Source organism: Berghia stephanieae, chromosome 12, assembly GCF_034508935.2.
Source record: "Berghia stephanieae isolate SIO BIC M18660-M18661 chromosome 12, UCSD_Bste_1.3, whole genome shotgun sequence".
NCBI classification, from domain to species: Eukaryota; Metazoa; Mollusca; class Gastropoda; order Nudibranchia; family Aeolidiidae; genus Berghia; species Berghia stephanieae.
The window spans coordinates 3,067,517-3,087,516 of NC_088371.1; the positions used below are offsets into that span (position 1 = coordinate 3,067,517).

General features: G+C 37.7%; 1 protein-coding gene across 2 annotated transcripts in view; it reads left to right on the plus strand.

Annotated features, from left to right (window-relative positions):
• Window positions 1-20,000, plus strand: part of LOC144958309 (uncharacterized) — a 31,365-nt gene that overhangs the window by 651 nt on the left and 10,714 nt on the right. Inside the window, exons 2-14 of one of the 2 annotated variants that reach the window (XM_078890196.1) lie at window positions 168-355; window positions 1,158-1,232; window positions 2,516-2,621; window positions 4,121-4,260; window positions 10,052-10,294; window positions 10,895-10,999; window positions 11,488-11,637; window positions 12,695-12,771; window positions 13,484-13,583; window positions 13,811-14,017; window positions 17,109-17,269; window positions 17,909-17,992; window positions 18,827-18,979. In XM_078890196.1, coding sequence (XP_078746322.1) covers window positions 179-355; window positions 1,158-1,232; window positions 2,516-2,621; window positions 4,121-4,260; window positions 10,052-10,294; window positions 10,895-10,999; window positions 11,488-11,637; window positions 12,695-12,771; window positions 13,484-13,583; window positions 13,811-14,017; window positions 17,109-17,269; window positions 17,909-17,992; window positions 18,827-18,979 — 1,778 coding nt within the window. In that variant the 5' untranslated portion in view covers window positions 168-178. The remainder of the gene's footprint in view (window positions 1-167; window positions 356-1,157; window positions 1,233-2,515; window positions 2,622-4,120; window positions 4,261-10,051; window positions 10,295-10,894; window positions 11,000-11,487; window positions 11,638-12,694; window positions 12,772-13,483; window positions 13,584-13,810; window positions 14,018-17,108; window positions 17,270-17,908; window positions 17,993-18,826; window positions 18,980-20,000) is intronic. The other variant, XM_078890197.1, reaches the window with a different exon arrangement.

Consider the following 20,000-nt stretch of genomic DNA (forward strand, 5'->3'; position numbering starts at 1 on the left):
GGAGCTTTCGGAAGGTCTCCCCCGTAAGCTCCTTTGGACCCCTTGTAAAGTGCTTTGAGCACATTTAGCGGTGTGATGTATGCTCAAGTAGTATTTTTTCGATATCTGCTGTCCTCTAAATGTTGTAGATAACAGTATTTACCTTCTTCTCTTTATGATATTTAAAGGTGATCCAAGAATGGAAGCAGGAGATGTTGGGCTGAAGCAACAGTTCCAACAACTGCAAGAGCAACAGCAGCAGAAACTCCTCGAAAGGAGGAAAAAGAAAGAGGAAAAGAAAAATGAGAAGAAGGGAAAACAGGACAAAGACAACAGTTCTGGGACCTTCATAGTGGAAGATGATTTGAATTTAAAGGTTTGTTTTGATTATATATTGTGATGAAAATGATGATAATGCAGATGATGGTGATGATGATGATGATGATAATAATAATAATAATAATAATAATAATAATACTAATAATAATAATAATAATAATGATAATAATAAAAATGATAATGATAATAATAATAATAATAATAATAATAATAATAATAATAATAATAATAATAATAATAATAATAATGATAATAATAATAATGATAATAATAATAATAATAATAATAATAATAATAATAATAATAATAATAATAATAATAATAATAATAATAATAATAATCATAATAATAATAATAATCATCATAATAATAATAATAATAATAATAATAATAATAATAATAATAATAATAATAATAATAATGATAATAATAATAATGATTAATAATGATAGTGATGATAATAATAATAATGATTAATAATGATAGTGATGATAATATTAGGGGCAGCATGGCTCAGTGGAAAGATCTTTACTTCGTACCCGAACGGTACCGAGTTCAATCACCCACCGCTGTGTTGTGTGACCTTGAGCAAGTCACCTCGTCCTAGCTCAATTTGCTGCGCTGCACTGCGGCTGATGCCTGGGTTACTCCAGTCTTTCCTTGGAATAGACCTTAGAGACAAATTTCCCCTACTGGATGAATAAAGGGAATTCTATTATATTTATTTTATTATAATGATAATAATCTTCATCATCTATAATATAATATTCTAATGGAACTAAGACCACACAACTGCTACAATGGCTTTTACTTTGCGATTCTTTTTTTTTTGTCCCTAGCTTGCAGACCACACAAGTAAAGGCTATGGTTATGTCTCCGAAGAGCTCGTCGATCATCTCAATGACCAGATAAGGGTATGTGTCCTATTTGCTTCTCCAATTTATTCCAGTCATCATATTTGTAACCCAGATCTCAAAACAGTATTATATCGGAATGATATCTCATACTCTGAAAAGTGAATATAGAAATAAAATAATAAAAAATACAAACTTTGCGTGTTTTCAAGACATGAAATAATATTTATTCTCCACCATCACAAAGAGAAACGAACCCCAAGTTTGATGTTTGAGGCTATAAATAGAATGTCCTTCACCTTGTACATCCTGATATAATACTGTTGGAGACAGTGAGTCTTTGTCATCTATCAAGGTATCTCTCTCTCTCTCTCTCTCTCTCTCTCTCTCTCTCTCTCTCTCTCTCTCTCTCTCTCTCTCTCTCTCTCTCTCTCTCTCTCATAGACCATGGTTGATGACTCATGATCGAGTATTTATGGATTATTAACATACGGTTGCGACAAAAGTAAATGACAGACATAATGAAATAAGGTGTAATATACAATTCTTTAATTTCTTTGTATTTATTAAACTAGTTATTTTTTTATCTTGTCATATAACACTATGAGCTTGTGAGTATGTGTCATTGCATGATAACAAAAATAAAGAATTGAAAAAATAAGTTTATTCCACCCCTCGGATGATAGGTGTAAGATTCTTAGATATTTCGTGACTAATTGTATGGTAGTAATACTTTGATTTGCCATGATTTGTATTTTTCTCTTTCTGCTTGAATGACAATTTGACCCAAAACTAAAAACGTTGGATTTGTATTCCTGCCCACCAAAAGATTATTTATAATAATCAGCTGTCTTTTACACCTAATTTCTCACCAATAAAATATGCGAAAATATACTACAATCGTTAAATAAAATTTTTATTCAAGGCGTTCAAAGCATTATTCAACGATGACATATTTACTAAGAAAGTATAGCATTTTCCAATGGGAGGGCTGGAATAATATACGATTCTTACACTCTTGCTTTTTGAAATTCCGGATGTGTTCCCAACTGCTGACGAGCTTGCGAGTACACGTTGGGAACAAAGTTTGAATTCCAAAATGCAAGAGTCTAAGATATCATTTATTCTACCCCTCAGTCGATTCCAATTTCGTCATCTTTGAATAACAGACATGTTCAAAGAAACTTAAACAATACTTATTTTTTCAAAAATCTAATTTTGTGAAATTTAATGTTTGATAGTCTTATGTCACAAATTATTATTGCAAAAATGATATCATTACACGTTACTATTTAGGGAGAGGGCTGGAATAATAATGATATTTTCACTCCATTGAATTTCAGCAACTGAAAGATGAAAATGGAAGACTTTATAAACTGCTCAGTGAAAAAGATTTTGAAATTCGACAGTCCAAGAAGAAAAAAGAGGAGCAGGCATCGAATGCTATAGGTGAGCAACTGTAGCTTTCTCTGAATGTTGAAACAAATTATATGTGTATAGAAGGAACAAAGTTGACATCGCTCAGCTCTTTGTTATTGCTTTTTGCCAGCCATTTTTTTCTAGTAGTTACCACTAAATTCTATCAATCAATAAACAATCAAGGTTACACATAGGCTTTATGTATTGGTACGTTATATATGGCTGGCAGATGTTGTGAGTAGTTTGTATAAACGCACAGCATCAATTCAAATCATGGATTGAAAGGAAACATTGTATTGTTATCATTTTATAGATTTGCTGGTGATTGAAGGAAAAGACTAATGTTCTTAAAAAAAAGGTTTGGGTTAGGCATTCAAGTGGAGCTGATTGAACAACAAATCTATTTCCTCCATGTTTTATCTGTGTCCATGTTAAATATTTTCTTTCTATTAAACTATATATAAAACAATGAGAGATCACTTTTATCATCCGTTGTACTCATAATATTTCTTTCTTCTTTAGTCCATCTGAGCCCTCAGGCCCATGGAGCCGGAGTTTATCCAAGTTTCTATAGCGTGAAACAGATAATAACAATTGCTTGTTATAATTTGGATAGGATGTTAGTCTGTCACAAAGTACTTTCCACCAGATCAACACAGATAATAACAATTGCTTGTTATAATTTGGATAGGATGTTAGTCTGTCACAAAGTACTTTCCACCAGATCAAACAGACCCAGCTACCCAATCCCTACTTTGGGGGTTGGGGAGGGGGGGGGGTGATAATTCAATCTCAACTTTTCCTGGGATCGACATCTATTCCTTTTACATGTGAAGCGAGTACCATACCAACTGAGCCATTCGGATTCCCTCCTTCCACTATTTTGTAATTGATTTTGTTTGGTAAATTTTAAAAAAAAAGAAGAATTTTTTGTAACCATCTGCTGTGTTTTGACTGAAATAAAGGAATAGCAATTATAAATAATAATAATTGTCAGTGGATCAAGATATAATTCTTCCTCAAAATCGTTTTTTCTTAGTCAGACTGATACGCATATGTATGAATATTTCTTGAATGCCTTTTATATAAAATTTGAGCTTTTATATAATGCAGTATCCAAAATGTGCTCATTGCCCTTTGCAAAATGGTCCCTAGCCAACAGCAACACTTAACGTTTGGAACGAGACATTATATCTGATTGGTAAAACTACATACAATGCTGTTACTGGCCAGATACTCATTCTACACCTGAGTTCAGTGCTAGACTGTGAGTAAAGGGCCTTTTCCAGAGACTCAATCATGCACCACTCACAGTGGGACTCGAACCCTGGACCTTCCGATCCGATGACGAGTGTCATACCCCAAGACCACATATCCGCATTTTATTTTGTATTATTCTATTTTATATAAAGAATAGATCTCAATGAGTATTTGGTGATAATGATATAATAAAATTATTGTGTTTCTCTTTGCCAAAAAGGTTATAATGACAATATTATTATTTCCATTCATCTCCATTTCTTCCTCAGACTTATCTGTGACGAGTGAAACAGCAGCCACCAAAATCGTTGAACTGAGTAAGAAAGTGAGAGAGTTGACAGCCGAGAAAGAGTCAGAAAAGACAAGATGTAAACAATTCCAGAAAAAATGCCACGACTTACAACTCCAGGTTTGTATTTCAATCTTCAATGGCTTGTATTTGCAAAGGGCCCCACGGGCCCATCATGGTAGGTGTTCAGTTACAGTGCGGCTATGTGGTATGACACTTGCTTTCGGATCGGAAGATCCTGGGTTCGAGCCTCACTTGATGCATAGTTGAGTCCTGGGAGAAAACTCTTTACTCACATTCTCTCACCGTACTCGCGTGTAAAATGAGTACCTGGCCGTTACCAGTGTTTGTCACTGTCCGAAAAAATTATAACATTGCCTAACAGGCGTCATATCCCGTCTGAAATGTTAAATGTTGCTGTTGACCAGGGACCCCTTGTAAAGCGCTTTGAGCACATTTAGCTGATATTGCGCTATTTATAAAAGCTCAAAAATAAAAAAGTACAGTCCAATTAAAACAGGGAACAGTCACAGATTACTTTTTCGAGCTAGTGCATTCTAAACTGTTTTGAAAGTTTCCAAGCATTCAACGTCTGGTATATCCAGTGACAGGACATTCCAGTCATTTAGTGTTTGTGGGGAGAAAGCTGTGTTTGTAGTTGTCTGTTCATGTTCTATTTCCTTCAGATGCATTAGGCTCATGAAGCTGGAGTATATCCTTGTTTCTATAGTGTGAAAAGTTCAATAGCAATTGCTTGGTATCCTTTGGATAGGACACTAGTCTATTGCAAAGTACTTTTCCCTAAATCTAATAGACTCAGCTACCCTTTCACTGCTGGGTGGAAAGTACTTTGTGACAGACTAACATCCTATCCAAATTATAACAAGCAATTGTTCTTATCTGTTTCGTGCTATAGAAACTTGGATAAACTCCGGCTCCATGGGCCTGAGGGCTCTGATGGACTAAAGAAGAAAGAAATATGTGACCCTGCATCTCAAAGCGGTAGTATGTCGAGTCGACCCAGGTGTTGAAAATTAAATATATAGTCGCAATTATGAAACAGGGTTAAATTCTATTCGGTATAGAGGAGAATAAATGTAATTTGTTTCATTGGAAAAAGCTCAAAAGTCCGTATTTCCTCCCTCTTCAATTTTAAATTTAGTTTTCAGGATCCGATTCATCCAGACATAATACCGTTTTGAGACGGCGGGTCACATATTATGAGTACAACGGATTATAAAAGTGATCCCTCATTGTTTTACATATAGTTTAATAGAAAGAAAATAATTAACGTGGACACAGAAAAAAATCTCAATTGCACCCTGGCTTGATCTTGGTCCCTTTGTGTGCGAAGCGAATGCTCTACCAACTGAACTATTGGCATTGTAAGTTTGTGATGCATTGTATCATTGTGTTTCACTGTTTTGGTGTTGGGATCACCACAATGGTGTTGGAGTTGAAAATGTCATGACTTACAACTCCAGGTTTGTATATTGTGTCACCTGATGCTGGAAATTTTTATTTTAAGTACAATTTACACTCAAGTACAGTTTCCTTGAGCACAGTTTTCCTGAACGCAGTTTCCTCAAGTTCATTCGAATCTCTCAAATTTTTTCCCTTCTTATTCTTTATGAATGGTTTCCTCAAATTTTTTTGCATGTCTTTTTCAGATATTTATTACACCTATCAAAAACATATATTTGAAAATAAAAAACAACCAGTGAAATTTAGAATTGATTTTATGTAACTTCATTAGTAAAAGTCTATAAAGAATTTCGCACATAGAAAAGTGGAAAAGTGTATAGAAATTTACTTGTATACATGGAAAAGTGGAAAAATGTAAAGAAATTTACTTATATACGTAGAAAAGTGGAAAAATTGTATAGAAATTTACTTGTATCCATAGAAAAGTTGGCATGAAAATTGTGTTTGAGTATAACAACTGAAATTGTATTTTTAGAAATTGCTCATTTAACCAATCATATTTGATTTGTATTCAACTTTCTGTTTATATGAGTCAGTGTATGACATAATCAGTCGGAAGGTGAAAATTGTGGATTTGATTTTTATTTGCATTTTCTGAAAGGATGTCCTCACAGAGCATTTTAATCTTTATTTGAACTAAATCGGGTGATTTTTCATGAAGTTATGGTCAGATGTTTGGGAAAATATCCACAAGATATGAATTTTTCGGCGATCTCAAGAAGTGGGTGAGAGAGGGATCTAGAAATGACTTTGGGTTTGAAACGAATATTTTTGTGTTCGTGGATAGCTCACACGGTAGAGCCACGCTCTCACCTGCCAGGCGGAGTTGTCGTACCAATAAGGTCGCAGGTTCAAACCCCACCACCGCCGCGAAAAATTTTTTTTATTCTCTATTGTCTTCTGGCACTTTTCTACTCACTTCATATCTTGTTGTTACCAACATAAGTGCCTGCTCCACTCACTTTTCTGAATTAAAAATTCACCCCATACACCGGAGCATACTCAATGTCTCAATCGTTTCTATGTTATATGTTTGTGATGAGAATATTGGCTATTAAGCTTAACTGCTGGTCAAAATTACTTCGCGATGGTGGTGAACGAATCGGCGATCTCAAGAAGTGGGTGAGAGAGGATCTAGAAATGACTTTGGGTTTGAAACGAATATTTTTGTGTTCGTGGATAGCTCACACGGTAGAGCCACGCTCTCACCTGCCAGGCGGAGTTGTCGTACCAATAAGGTCGCAGGTTCAAACCCCACCACCGCCGCGAAAATTTTTTTTTATTCTCTATTGTCTTCTGGCACTTTTCTACTCACTTCATATCTTGTTGTTACCAACATAAGTGCCTGCTCCACTCACTTTTCTGAATTAAAAATTCACCCCATACACCGGAGCATACTCAATGTCTCAATCGTTTCTATGTTATATGTTTGTGATGAGAATATTGGCTATTAAGCTTAACTGCTGGTCAAAATTACTTCGCGATGGTGGTGAACGAATCGGCGATCTCAAGAAGTGGGTCAGAGAGGGATCTAGAAATGACTTTGGGTTTGAAACGAATATTTTTGTGTTCGTGGATAGCTCACACGGTAGAGCCACGCTCTCACCTGCCAGGCGGAGTTGTCGTACCAATAAGGTCGCAGGTTCAAACCCCACCACCGCCGCGAAAAAAATTTTTTATTCTCTATTGTCTTCTGGCACTTTTCTACTCACTTCATATCTTGTTGTTACCAACATAAGTGCCTGCTCCACTCACTTTTCTGAATTAAAAATTCACCCCATACACCGGAGCATACTCAATGTCTCAATCGTTTCTATGTTATATGTTTGTGATGAGAATATTGGCTATTAAGCTTAACTGCTGGTCAAAATTACTTCGCGATGGTGGTGAACGAATCGGCGATCTCAAGAAGTGGGTGAGAGAGGGATCTAGAAATGACTTTGGGTTTGAAACGAATATTTTTGTGTTCGTGGATAGCTCACACGGTAGAGCCACGCTCTCACCTGCCAGGCGGAGTTGTCGTACCAATAAGGTCGCAGGTTCAAACCCCACCACCGCCGCGAAAAAAATTTTTTATTCTCTATTGTCTTCTGGCACTTTTCTACTCACTTCATATCTTGTTGTTACCAACATAAGTGCCTGCTCCACTCACTTTTCTGAATGGAAAATATCCAGCAACTTTTCACAAATTTCATACTTTTTCAACTTGACTAGCTTTTAAAATATATTTAGAAGTGAAATTAAGCTTTGATATTTGCCGAAGATGTACAAAAAGGGTTGATTTAATCATTTATGACAAGAATTCATTTTTGATGAAAATTGACCTTCTAATTAAACTAGGCAATATCTCAGTTCAAACCTTTTCACCATCCGACTGATTATGTCATTCATTGTAACATATGTAATGTTATTGGGTCTTGTGCTGGTGTATGGATGAGATTTTTAAGTGATCTCAAACTAAGTATGTACATTGATAGTGTGCTCTTGGAATCTACATCTGGTCCCTATTTGAACCATTTCCCCCTTTCTCTTACTTTTTCTTGGGTGCTAATTATATCTGGCAATATCTCAGTTCAAACCTTTTCACCATCCGACTGATTATGTAGCAATGACTATGAAAAATGTTTTTTTCTCTTTTTGAGGAAAATTTTGTCTAAAATCAAAGCCCTATCTCCACTGAGTAAAAATGTTTTTGAATTTTGAAAATCCATTCATAAATAAACAAGTTATGCAGTTTCAAAGGTGTCATTTATTTGGATGACCCGCAAAGAGGAAAAAAACGCGAAAATATGGGACGCTTTTTCGGCATTATTTTCGACCTTTGGTTGTAACTTGCGTAATAAGTGGATTAATTAAAAGATTGAAATTTGGCAATTTTATGGCAAATTTGATAGAGAAAATGATGAAAACATTTGAAGATTCTAACTTATACAATTTTAGAGCTGGATGGTATATAACACACACACACACACACACAGAGAGAGAGAGAGAGAGAGAGAGAGAGAGAGAGAGAGAGAGAGAGAGAGAGAGAGGGGGGGGGGGGGGTTGCGTACATAAACGAAAGAAATATAGAGAAGGAAAAGAGAAATTGGACAAGGGGACAAAGGTTACTGATGGAACTTGTCTTGGAACACAATAATTAAACCCATGCTGAGATTGTAGATCATATTGCAATCGAAAACTTTTAACATTATAATTTCTTAAATTCTTGTAAATTAAACAGTCAAATTATCAGCTGTTTATTGAACCCAAACGCAATGGCAGACGATAAACACCCCTCTGCCAGTGAGACCGCGCAGACATTTTGACTAGTCATGAACTTTAAAACGAGGTCAACCAATCAGAAAGCGCTTTGCCACGACTCGCTCAGCCGCTGTTTGGTGCCAAGCAGGGTTGCCAGTTTGGCATTTTAAATGCCAGATTCTAAAAATCTGGCATTTTTGAAAACCGTTTGGCATTAGAAAAATCATTTGGCATTTGGCATTTTCATTTGGCATTTTCTTTTCTTGTATATTATACTTCAAATGACACCTTTTCTTAATTAAGTTTCATAAGAAACACGAAACAGTAAGTTTTCTTAAGTGTCAATAATTATTTAACTGTTTACGTATTTACCTTTCATGTTAATGTATTCTTTTTCATTCTTAAAATCCAACCGTGGTGTTGTGGTTTAGCACTCCACTTAGTAGTCAGTAGGTAAAAAATTACCCCAACAGGAAATTAAGTGTAATTCAAAAAGAAAAGAAAAGAAAACACGCAAGCCACCAGGATATGATAGTAAATTGTCTATCAAAAGTGAGTAGTTTTCTTCGTAGGGGTGGGAGTCAACAGACTTTGGCATTTTTTGAGTGTTTTGGCATTTTTTGAGTCTTCCCCTGGCATTTTGTTGAAAGATAATCTGGCAACCCTGGTGCCAAGTCGTTTGGAACTTGTGATTCAGGCTGTAGGGGGCAAAATGGCTTTGGCTTTTACGAATGAAGAGCAAATTAGGATGGTGTTTTGTAAAATACAGGAAAAGTACTCGTCATATTCATACGAAATTTTACAACCAAAAAGAAGAAATGTTCATGTATTACCTTGTCAGCCACAAAACCTACACGCCCGGTAGTTTTAGAAATATTTTACTCCAAAGAGTAAAAATCTATTTTTAACGGTCTTCTGGTAATCGCACGAGTTTTGTCGCTTGACATAATCTAAAATGACCTTTTTTCTAACTGTGTGCCAACTTTTAGTCATATTCATCAATAAACAGCGTCGTAATTAATTTTTTAAAATAGCATGTACGGAACGGCTTCGTCCCATATTTTGTCGCGAATTTGGGCACTTCGTGAGCGAAAAAGAGGCCCAAAGATTTGTGCGGGATATTCATTGCTAGATTATGTCATTCACTGTAACGTATATCCAATGAATTCCTTTCTTCCAATAGCTCCAGTCTCAGCCCCCGACCCTGGACAACACGCCCAGTGGGTCAGTCATGGGGTCCATGGTCAGCCTACGCAGCATTCGGTCTGCGGCCACTGGTGTGCTGCAGTCATCAGACTCTAACAAGGACGACGACTCTGTTGATGTCAAAGCTCTGCAGGACAGACTCAAACAATCTGAGATGAGACTTTCAGACTTCCGTAATCAGTGCCAGCAACTCAGACAAGAGTTAAAGGTTGCCCATAAGGTTTGTGTCGAAATATCAAGATCTATAAATGCCTAAATGAGTCATTCAGAAGAATGAGATATTATGTGGCATATTATCTCATTCGTCTGTAGTGTTTCATCGAGATCAAGATGTTTTTCTGACCTCCCTGTCTACCCAGCAGTGAATGGGTATCTGGGTGTGCTAGATTTGCCAGAAAGTACTTTGTGACAGACTAGCATCCCATCCAAATGATAGCAAGCAATTGCTATTGTCTGTTTCACGCTATAGAAACCGGGATAAACTCTGGCTCCCTGGGCCTCATCGCTCTGACGGACGACTTTTAAAAAAATTCTTTTTTTTTAAATATAAAGTCTAGGGGATGCAATTATGTTATTGTTTATGTTAATGGATTATTTCGTGTGTTATTCCCCTTGTTGTGCTATGTCGCTTTCCTGTTGAGATGTTTGTTATTGTATGTAATGACAGTTGAGAGTGAACGAGAAACGAATGATGGCCAAGAATGAACCAGACATGTTTTCATTATGATTGATTGAAATAAACCTTGTTTGAGTTTGAAGGGCTCGGGTTCGACCACATTAATTATTATGATGATGACGCATTTGGAAATTCTCCTTTCAGGTTTTGTCTCAGGAGATTGGGGAGACCGTCAACATTCCATCTCTTTTGAATGAAACTAGTCAGTGGAGAGGAAGAGCGCAGCAGATCATTGCACTACAACAGAAGGTATGCGTGAATACTGTGGTCTACATTTATAAGCACTTCGTACTAAAATTTCATTTTTAAAAAAACTTTTTATATAATCCCGATATTAAACCGTATTATTGTTATTATTATTATTATTATTATTATTATTATTATTATTATTATTATTATTATTATTATTATTATTATTATTATTATTATTATTATTTTTATTTTTATTATTATTATTATTATTATTATTATTATTATTATTATTATTATCATCATCATCATTGATATTATTATTATTATTATTATTATTATTATTATTATTATTATTATTATTATTATTATTATTATTATTATTATTATAATTATTATTATTATTAATATTATTATTATTATTATTATTATTATTAATAATAATAATAATAATAATAATAATAATAATAATAATAATAATAATAATAAATGCCAATAGAGTTTATTGAAGGCCTTATTTATTAGTTATCCATGTCATTCTCTTTCAGATAGAGGAACTGAAGGTCCGCTATGAAGGCCCACCGGCCAGTGACGTGATGGGTGGGGCAGACAAAGTAACCACAGCAAGGAAAAGGCAGGAAGATCGATATAGAGAGGAACTACGAAGGGCGGAGAAAGAACGGAAAGAATCTCTGGAGGTTTGGATGCCCAAAAAGCTAGATATGTTAAAGATTATGTGGTCTAGTGGTATGACACTCACTTTCGGATTGGAAGGTCCTGGGTTTGAGCCTCGCTCGGTGCATAGTTGAGTCCTTGGAAAGACTCTTTAACTCACTGTACTCAGGTGTAAAATGAGTAACTGGCCGTTAACAGCGTTGTCTCTGTCCGAAACATTTTTAATATCACCTTACAGGCGTCCTGTCTTGCCCTACATGTTAAATGTTGCTGTTGGTCGGGGACCCTTGTAAAGTGCTTTGAGCATGTTTAGTGGATATCACGCTATATAAAAGCTCAAAAAAACTGAAAAAAGCTCTAATTATTACTATTAGATAAGATTTTATTCAGCCCTACAAAAGCCTTTTCTTAATTTTGGATAATTTATAAGTCACCGTTAGCACCCCTTTGTACGATTATATGGTCTTGCTGTATGACACTTGCCAAAAATGTTATCATGGCTGGCCTCATTTTCTCACAAGGCTTACATACTAATTGGGGTCCCAACTGCTCAGTTGGTAGAGCATTCGCTTCACACACAAATTCATTGAGATCGATTCCCAGGTGCAGTCGAGATTTCTTTTCTAATCTTCTTGTTCACCCATCAGTAATTTGGGTAGCTGGGTCTGTTCGATCTAGTTGGAAGTATTTTGCAATAGAAGAACGTCCTATCCAAAGGGTAGCATGCAATTGCTATCGTAAGTTTCACACTATTGAAACTGGGGATAAACTTCGGCTCTGTTAGCCTAATGGTTTTCTAAAGGAATTCTTACAGACTAATTAAATTATGCCCTACCGCCGCAGCATCATAAGATACCGTTGCCTAGGCATTCCACAAAGGAATATAGATAATCCATCAAACAAGATGTCTGATGTCAACAAGAATCAACCATGCTGTCCAAGTGAGAAAGTTGGGGGTTTACAAACTTGCCCAAGGAAAAAAACCAAATTGCCTTCCGGATCACATTGCAATGCCTTAACCCCCCTCCCCCCCCCCAGACTAACAGTACCAGTCAATCAAGTCCAATACATTTTTCACAGGTCTCCATGAACAAGCTTAGAGTCTTGGAGGATGATCATGAAAAGGTGAAAAATAAACTGGACGCATCAAAAACCAGGTGTGTATATTGTTGTTTTGTTTTTGTTTGGGGGGGGGGGGGGGGGGTTTTTTCTTTTTTGTTGTTTGTTTTAATCTTTTTTTTTTTTTTTTTTTTTTTTTTGTTTTTTTTTTTTTAAGCCAGTGGAATGGTATTACATAGCGAAACAATAAACCTTGAGCAATATCCACTAAATGTGCTCAAAGCGCTTTACATTGCCATTGATGGGTGACTGATTTGAAATACTTTTATTACTTGGTCTTATCCAAGGCACTTAAAGCATTTACTCCTATTCGCCTTTCATATGTGATATGATGTGAAATGATATGATATATAATATGATTTGATATGATATGATATGGTATATAATATGATTTGATATGATATGATATGGTATATAATATGATTTGATATGATATGATATGGTATATAATATGATTTGATATGATATGATATGGTATATAATATGATTTGATATGATATGATATGGTATATAATATGATTTCATATAATTATGATATGATGTAACATGATATGATTTATAATATGATTTCATATGATATGATGTAACATGATATGATTTATAATATGGTTTCATATAATATAATATGGTTTCATATAATATAATATGATTTCATATGATATGATGTGATAAAGCTGTGATAGGATATTAATTTCATATGATATTAAGGTTTAAATCCATTTTTCTATCTCTTATTTGTTTTTCACACAGAAATAAAGTACTGTCCAATGAATTGAAAGGGTTGAAGGCTCAGGTTCAAACGTTGCTTAGAAAAAGTCAGAACGATGACGAGTTTATTGAGGCATTGATGGTGAGTGGTAGTCATATGAAAATATCATATTAAGACATTAAGGAGCAGGCACCGGTACTAGATAACGTTCTGAACAAGTGTGTATGAGAAGTGCCAGACAAAGCTAGAAAGAAAAATACAAGAAAAAAAACTATCCCCAAAAATCAGTCGACCTGAGGTACATGGTCACCCCAAGAGGCAAAGTCACGTCAGTTGTCTGTATCTTTTTTTATTATCTAAATTTTCAGAAACAACAAAAACAGTTGAAAGACATGATGGAGCAGTCGTGCAGCAAGCAGAACATGCAGCACCAGCAACAGCAACAGCAGCTGTTGCAAATGAACATGAAAAGCCAGCAGGACAACAACATTGTGGAACAGCTGAAGCTGATCGCCGCCCAGAAGGAATCACAAGTCAAGATGCTGGAGATGGAGCTCTCACAACTACGGAATCAGGTATTACTGATTTACAAAATTTGTAAAGATTTGTAAAGCGCTTTGAGCACATTTAGTGGATATTGCGCTATATAAAGCTCACTTTAATTACTGATTTACACATTTGTCTACCTACCCACCTACCAATCTACCACCTACCTACCTACCTACCTACCTACTTATCTGCCTACTTATCTGCCTACCTATCTGCCTACTTATCTGCCTACCTACCTACCTACCTATCTGCCTATTTACCCACCTATCTGCCTACTTACCTACCTATCTACCTACTTACCTACTTATCTGCCTACCTATCTGCCTACCTACCTACCTACATATCTGCCTACCTACCTACCTACCTATCTGCCTATGTACCTACCTATCTGCCTACCTACCTACCTACCTGCCTACCTACCTACCTATCTGCCTATGTACCTACCTACCTACCTATCTGCCTACGTACCTACATATCTGCCTACCTACCTACCTATCTGCCTACATATCTACCTACCTACCCACCTATCTGCCTACGTACCTACATATCTGCCTACCTACCTACCTATCTGCCTACATATCTACCTACCTATCTACCTACATATCCGCTTATCTACCGGTCTTCTACCTATCTGCCTACCAACCTATCTGTCTACCTACCCATCTGCCTACCTACCTATTTGCCTATTCACCTACTTATCTAACAACCTACCTGTTTATCTACCTATTGCCCACCTACCTACCTATATATGCCTACCTACCTACCTGTCTACCTACTTATCTGCCTAATTTATCTAACTACCTAACTGCTTATCTACCAATCTACCTACCTACCGACTAACCTACCTACATAAATGAGCGGTTTTTTTTCAGCGCGATATCCAATAAATGTGCTAAAATTGCATTACAATGGGTCCCAAGTCAATAGTAACATGTAACAAATAGGACAAGACATGACGCCTGCAAGGCCAGTCCACTAACCTGTCCACCCCCTGCCAACCTATCACCTACCTACCTACTTACCTCCCTCCCTGCCTACCTATCAACCTATCACCTACCTACCTACTTACCTTCCTCCCTGCCTACCTATCAACCTATCACCTACCTACCTACTTACCTCCCTCCCTGCCTATCTATCAACCTATCACCTACCTACCTACTTACCTCCCTCCCTGCCTACCTATCAACCTATCACCTACCTACCTACTTACCTCCCTCCCTGCCTATCTATCAACCTATCACCTACCTACCTACTTACCTCCCTCCCTGCCTACCTATCAACCTATCACCAACCTACCAACATACCTCCCTCCCTTCCTATCTATCAACTTATCACCAACCTACCTACCTCCCTCCCTGCCTATCTATCAACCTATCACCTACCTACCTACTTACCTCCCTCCCTGCCTATCTATCAACCTAACACCTACCTACCTACTTACCTCCCTCCCTGCCTATCTATCAACCTATCACCTACCTACCTACTTACCTCCCTCCCTGCCTATCTATCAACCTATCACCTACCTACCTACTTACCTCCCTCCCTGCCTATCTATCAACCTATCACCTACCTACCTACTTACCTCCCTCCCTGCCTATCTATCAACCTATCACCTACCTACCTACTTACCTCCCTCCCTGCCTATCTATCAACCTATCACCTACCTACCTACTTACCTCCCTCCTGCCTATCTATCAACCTATCACCTACCTACCTACTTACCTCCCTCCCTGCCTACCTATCAACCTATCACCTACCTACCTACTTACCTCCCTCCCTGCCTACCTATCAACCTATCACCTATCTACCTACTTACCTCCCTCCCTGCCTATCTATCAACCTATCACCTACCTACCTACTTACCTCCCTCCCTGCCTACCTATCAACCTATCACCAACCTACCAACATACCTCCCTCCCTTCCTATCTATCAACTTATCACCTACCTACCTCCCTCCCTGCCTATCTATCAACCTATCACCTACCTACCTACTTACCTCCATCCCTGCCTATCTATCAACCTATCACCTACCTACCTACTTACCTCCCTCCCTGCCTATCTATCAACCTATCACCTACCTACCTACTTACCTCCCTCCCTGCCTATCTATCAACCTATCACCTACCTACCTACTTACCTCCCTCCCTGCCTATCTATCAACTTATCACCAACCTACCTACTTACCTCCCTCCCTGCCTATCTATCAACCTATCACCTACCTACCTACTTACCTCCCTCCCTGCCTATCTATCAACCTATCACCTACCTACCTACTTACCTCCCTCCCTGCCTATCTATCAACTTATCACCAACCTACCTACCTCCCTCCCTTCCTATCTATCAACTTATCACCAACCTACCTACTTACCTCCCTCCCTGCCTATCTATCAACCTATCACCTACCTACCTACTTACTTCCCTCCCTGCCTATCTATCAACCTATCACCTACCTACCTACTTACCTCCCTCCCTGCCTATCTATCAACCTATCACCTACCTACCTACTTACCTCCATCCCTGCCTATCTATCAACCTATCACCTATCTACCTACTTACCTCCCTCCCTGCCTATCTATCAACCTATCACCTACCTACCTACTTACCTCCCTCCCTGCCTATCTATCAACCTATCACCTACCTACCTACTTACCTCCCTCCCTGCCTATCTATCAACTTATCACCAACCTACCTACTTACCTCCCTCCCTGCCTATCTATCAACCTATCACCTACCTACCTACTTACCTCCCTCCCTGCCTATCTATCAACTTATCACCAACCTACCTACCTCCCTCCCTGCCTATCTATCAACTTATCACCAACCTACTTACCTCCCTCCCTGCCTATCTATCAACTTATCACCAACCTACCTACCTCCCTCCCTTCCTATCTATCAACTTATCACCAACCTACCTACCTCCCTCCCTGCCTATCTATCAACCTATCACCTATTCAGTGAGTATTCAGTCCTTCGGTAGAGTAGTTTTACACTTCCAATGAGATAGGAACCAGTTTGTTGACATCACACTTTTCTTCCTCATTCCCCAACCGTAACTAAAATGTCGTTATTTATATGTGGCCGTTGTATCTGACGTTTGCTGTATATTGTCTATCCCAGCATGCCGTAGCGTCTCAGACTAAGCCTGGACAACAAGCCTGGTCAGACCAGATGTCATCGGTGGATTCTGAGACAGTCACCTCGGGATCTGCGATGACTGGCGCCATCACTCCTGGACCGCCCGATGATGCCGTAGCCACAGTTAATGGAATTACCTACAGGTGAGACAGGGTTTGTTTATGAAACGTTGTGATGGAGTGTTGTTTGTTTTCTAATTAGATTGATGATGATGATGATGTTGATACTTTGCTAAGAGTGAAAGTGGTTTCTTTTGTTATAATTATTATAATAATAATAATGCTAGTAATAATAATATTAATAATAAATAATAATAATAATAATAATAGTAATAATTAAAAAAAAAAAAATAGGGAATGAGATTAGCGGAAGAGTAGCGTCTCTTGATTGGACGTCACCGGCGGAAAAGTTATTAGAGAGAGAACGTCAGTATGGTTTTGCGCATGCGTCTCACGTCCTCGCTTCCGGTGAAAGCGGCATGAGACACTTCACCGAAAGCGAGGACGAGAGAGACGCATGCGCAAAACCATGTTGACGTTCTCTCTGTAAGGTGATGTCCAATCAAGGGTCGCTACTCTTCTGCTAATCTTATTCCCTATAATGATAATGATAATAATAATAATAATGATAATGTTTTTGGAGCACTATGAATCTATACCATTACTCTTATTATTATTATTATTATTATTATTATTGTTATTATTATTATTATTATTCTTGTTATTATAATCATCATTATTATCATCCTTATCTTTAACATTACTATTGATATTCCATGAAAGACGAGAGCCCAGTCAACTTTCTAGTGCCAGGTCAAGTGCAAGGTCAATGTCAAGGATGTCCAACCAGGCCACGCCCACTCCAGGGTAAGAATTTTGTGTTACATTCGTTACCAAAAAGGGGGAGGTGGCTTTTTGTCTTGGAATGAGTCTACTTGGTTTTGTCCTTTCCGTAGACCGGGGCCTTGGCTGAGAGGGAAACAGTCAAATGTATAGTTATTGTTTTGGGGGATGGTATTTTTTTCTGTTATTAATCATCTCTCTGCTATGTATTGTTATATTGTAGTTTTGAATGTATAATGAAAGATTTAAGTGTGTTCCTCTTAGTGGGATCCTGTGCTTGTATCTGGATGAAATTTTAGGTGATCTCAAGCTAAGTACAATGATAGTGTTGTTATTGGAATTCAACGTCTGTTCCCTATTTGAACCATTCCCCTTTTTCTTAGTTTTCTTGTGTGCTTTTAATTGTAAATCTAGATTAACTATCCCATTTTCTTCCATTTTACTGGCACTGAAATGACCTATGACCTAAATGTGTCTCAAGCGCCATATAACCCATAAAAACAAACCAACAAAAAAAAAAAAGCAAAACACTACACTAGTTTGGATGAACTTTGGTTCCCTGTTCATATTACTTTGAAAAACTTTTTTTCGTTTGTTTTAAAAAAAAAATGTTTCTTTTCAATGATTTGAGTTCTCATCATCATCACCAATATCATCATCATCATCATCATCATCATCATCATCATCATCATCATCATCATCATCATCATCATCATCATCATCATTATCATCATAATCATTACCTTCATCATCATCATTATCATCATCATCATTGTCATCATCATCATCACCATCATCACCATCATCATCACCACCACCACCCCCACCAACAACAGCAACTACAACTATCATCACCAGGGATCCTAGAGCCCCCACTCCCACGACAAACACCGCCAATCAGAAAGAGGTTGAAAACCTGAGGTACCAGATACAAGAGCTGACTGTGATGTCGAAGGCTTTGGAAGTGGAGAGAGATAAAATGACAGAATTAAATCAGGTACTCCAGTCACGGTGAGTGCTAGCATTCCAGTAGAGAGAGATAAAATGACAGAATTAAATCAGGTACTCCAGTCACGGTGAGTGCTAGCATTCCAGTAGAGAGAGATAAAATGACAATTAAATCAGGTACTCCAGTCACGGTGAGTGCTAGCATTCCAGTAGAGAGATAAAATGACAGAATTAAATCAGGTACTCCAGTCACGGTGAGTGCTAGCATTCCAGTAGAGAGAGATAAAATGACAGAATTAAATCAGGTACTCCAGTCACGGTGAGTGCTAGCATTCCAGTAGAGAGAGATAAAATGACAGAATTAAATCAGGTACTCCTGTCACGGTGAGTGCTAGCATTCCAGTAGAGAGATAAAATGACAGAATTAAATCAGGTACTCCAGTCACGGTGAGTGCTAGCATTCCAGTGGAGAGAGATAAAATGACACAATTAAATCAGGTACTCCAGTCACGGTGAGTGCTAGCATTCCAGTAGAGAGATAAAATGACAGAATTAAATCAGGTACTCCAGTCACGGTGAGTGCTAGCATTCCAGTAGAGAGATAAAATGACAGAATTAAATCAGGTACTCCAGTCACGGTGAGTGCTAGCATTCCAGTAGAGAGAGATAAAATGACAATTAAATCAGGTACTCCAGTCACGGTGAGTGCTAGCATTCCAGATCTGCCTACTGCAGTCCAATCCACAACTGTATCTGTATGGTTGGCACTGAAGAAACCAATGGTCTGGTTGTATTTCAGCGGCGTCCTCATTGGGCGCAGGCCCATGTCAGTCGGGCCTTGAAATCGTTTAGGTGTGGTGCCATGATGACCAGTTCATCCAGCCCATTCCAGTCCGAGATAGTTCTAATGAAGAAAGAATTTCTGTAGTTTTGTGTTCTTGTCTGTGGGATTTTCAAGCAGTTCGAATTGTTTGTGGTGTATCTCTCAATGGGGTTTTCGGTTTTGTGGTTGGCAAAAGTGAATGCTCAGATTTTTCTTTTGTTTGGTCGTGGCGTCTCGGTTAATTGCAGCTTTCGGTTTGAG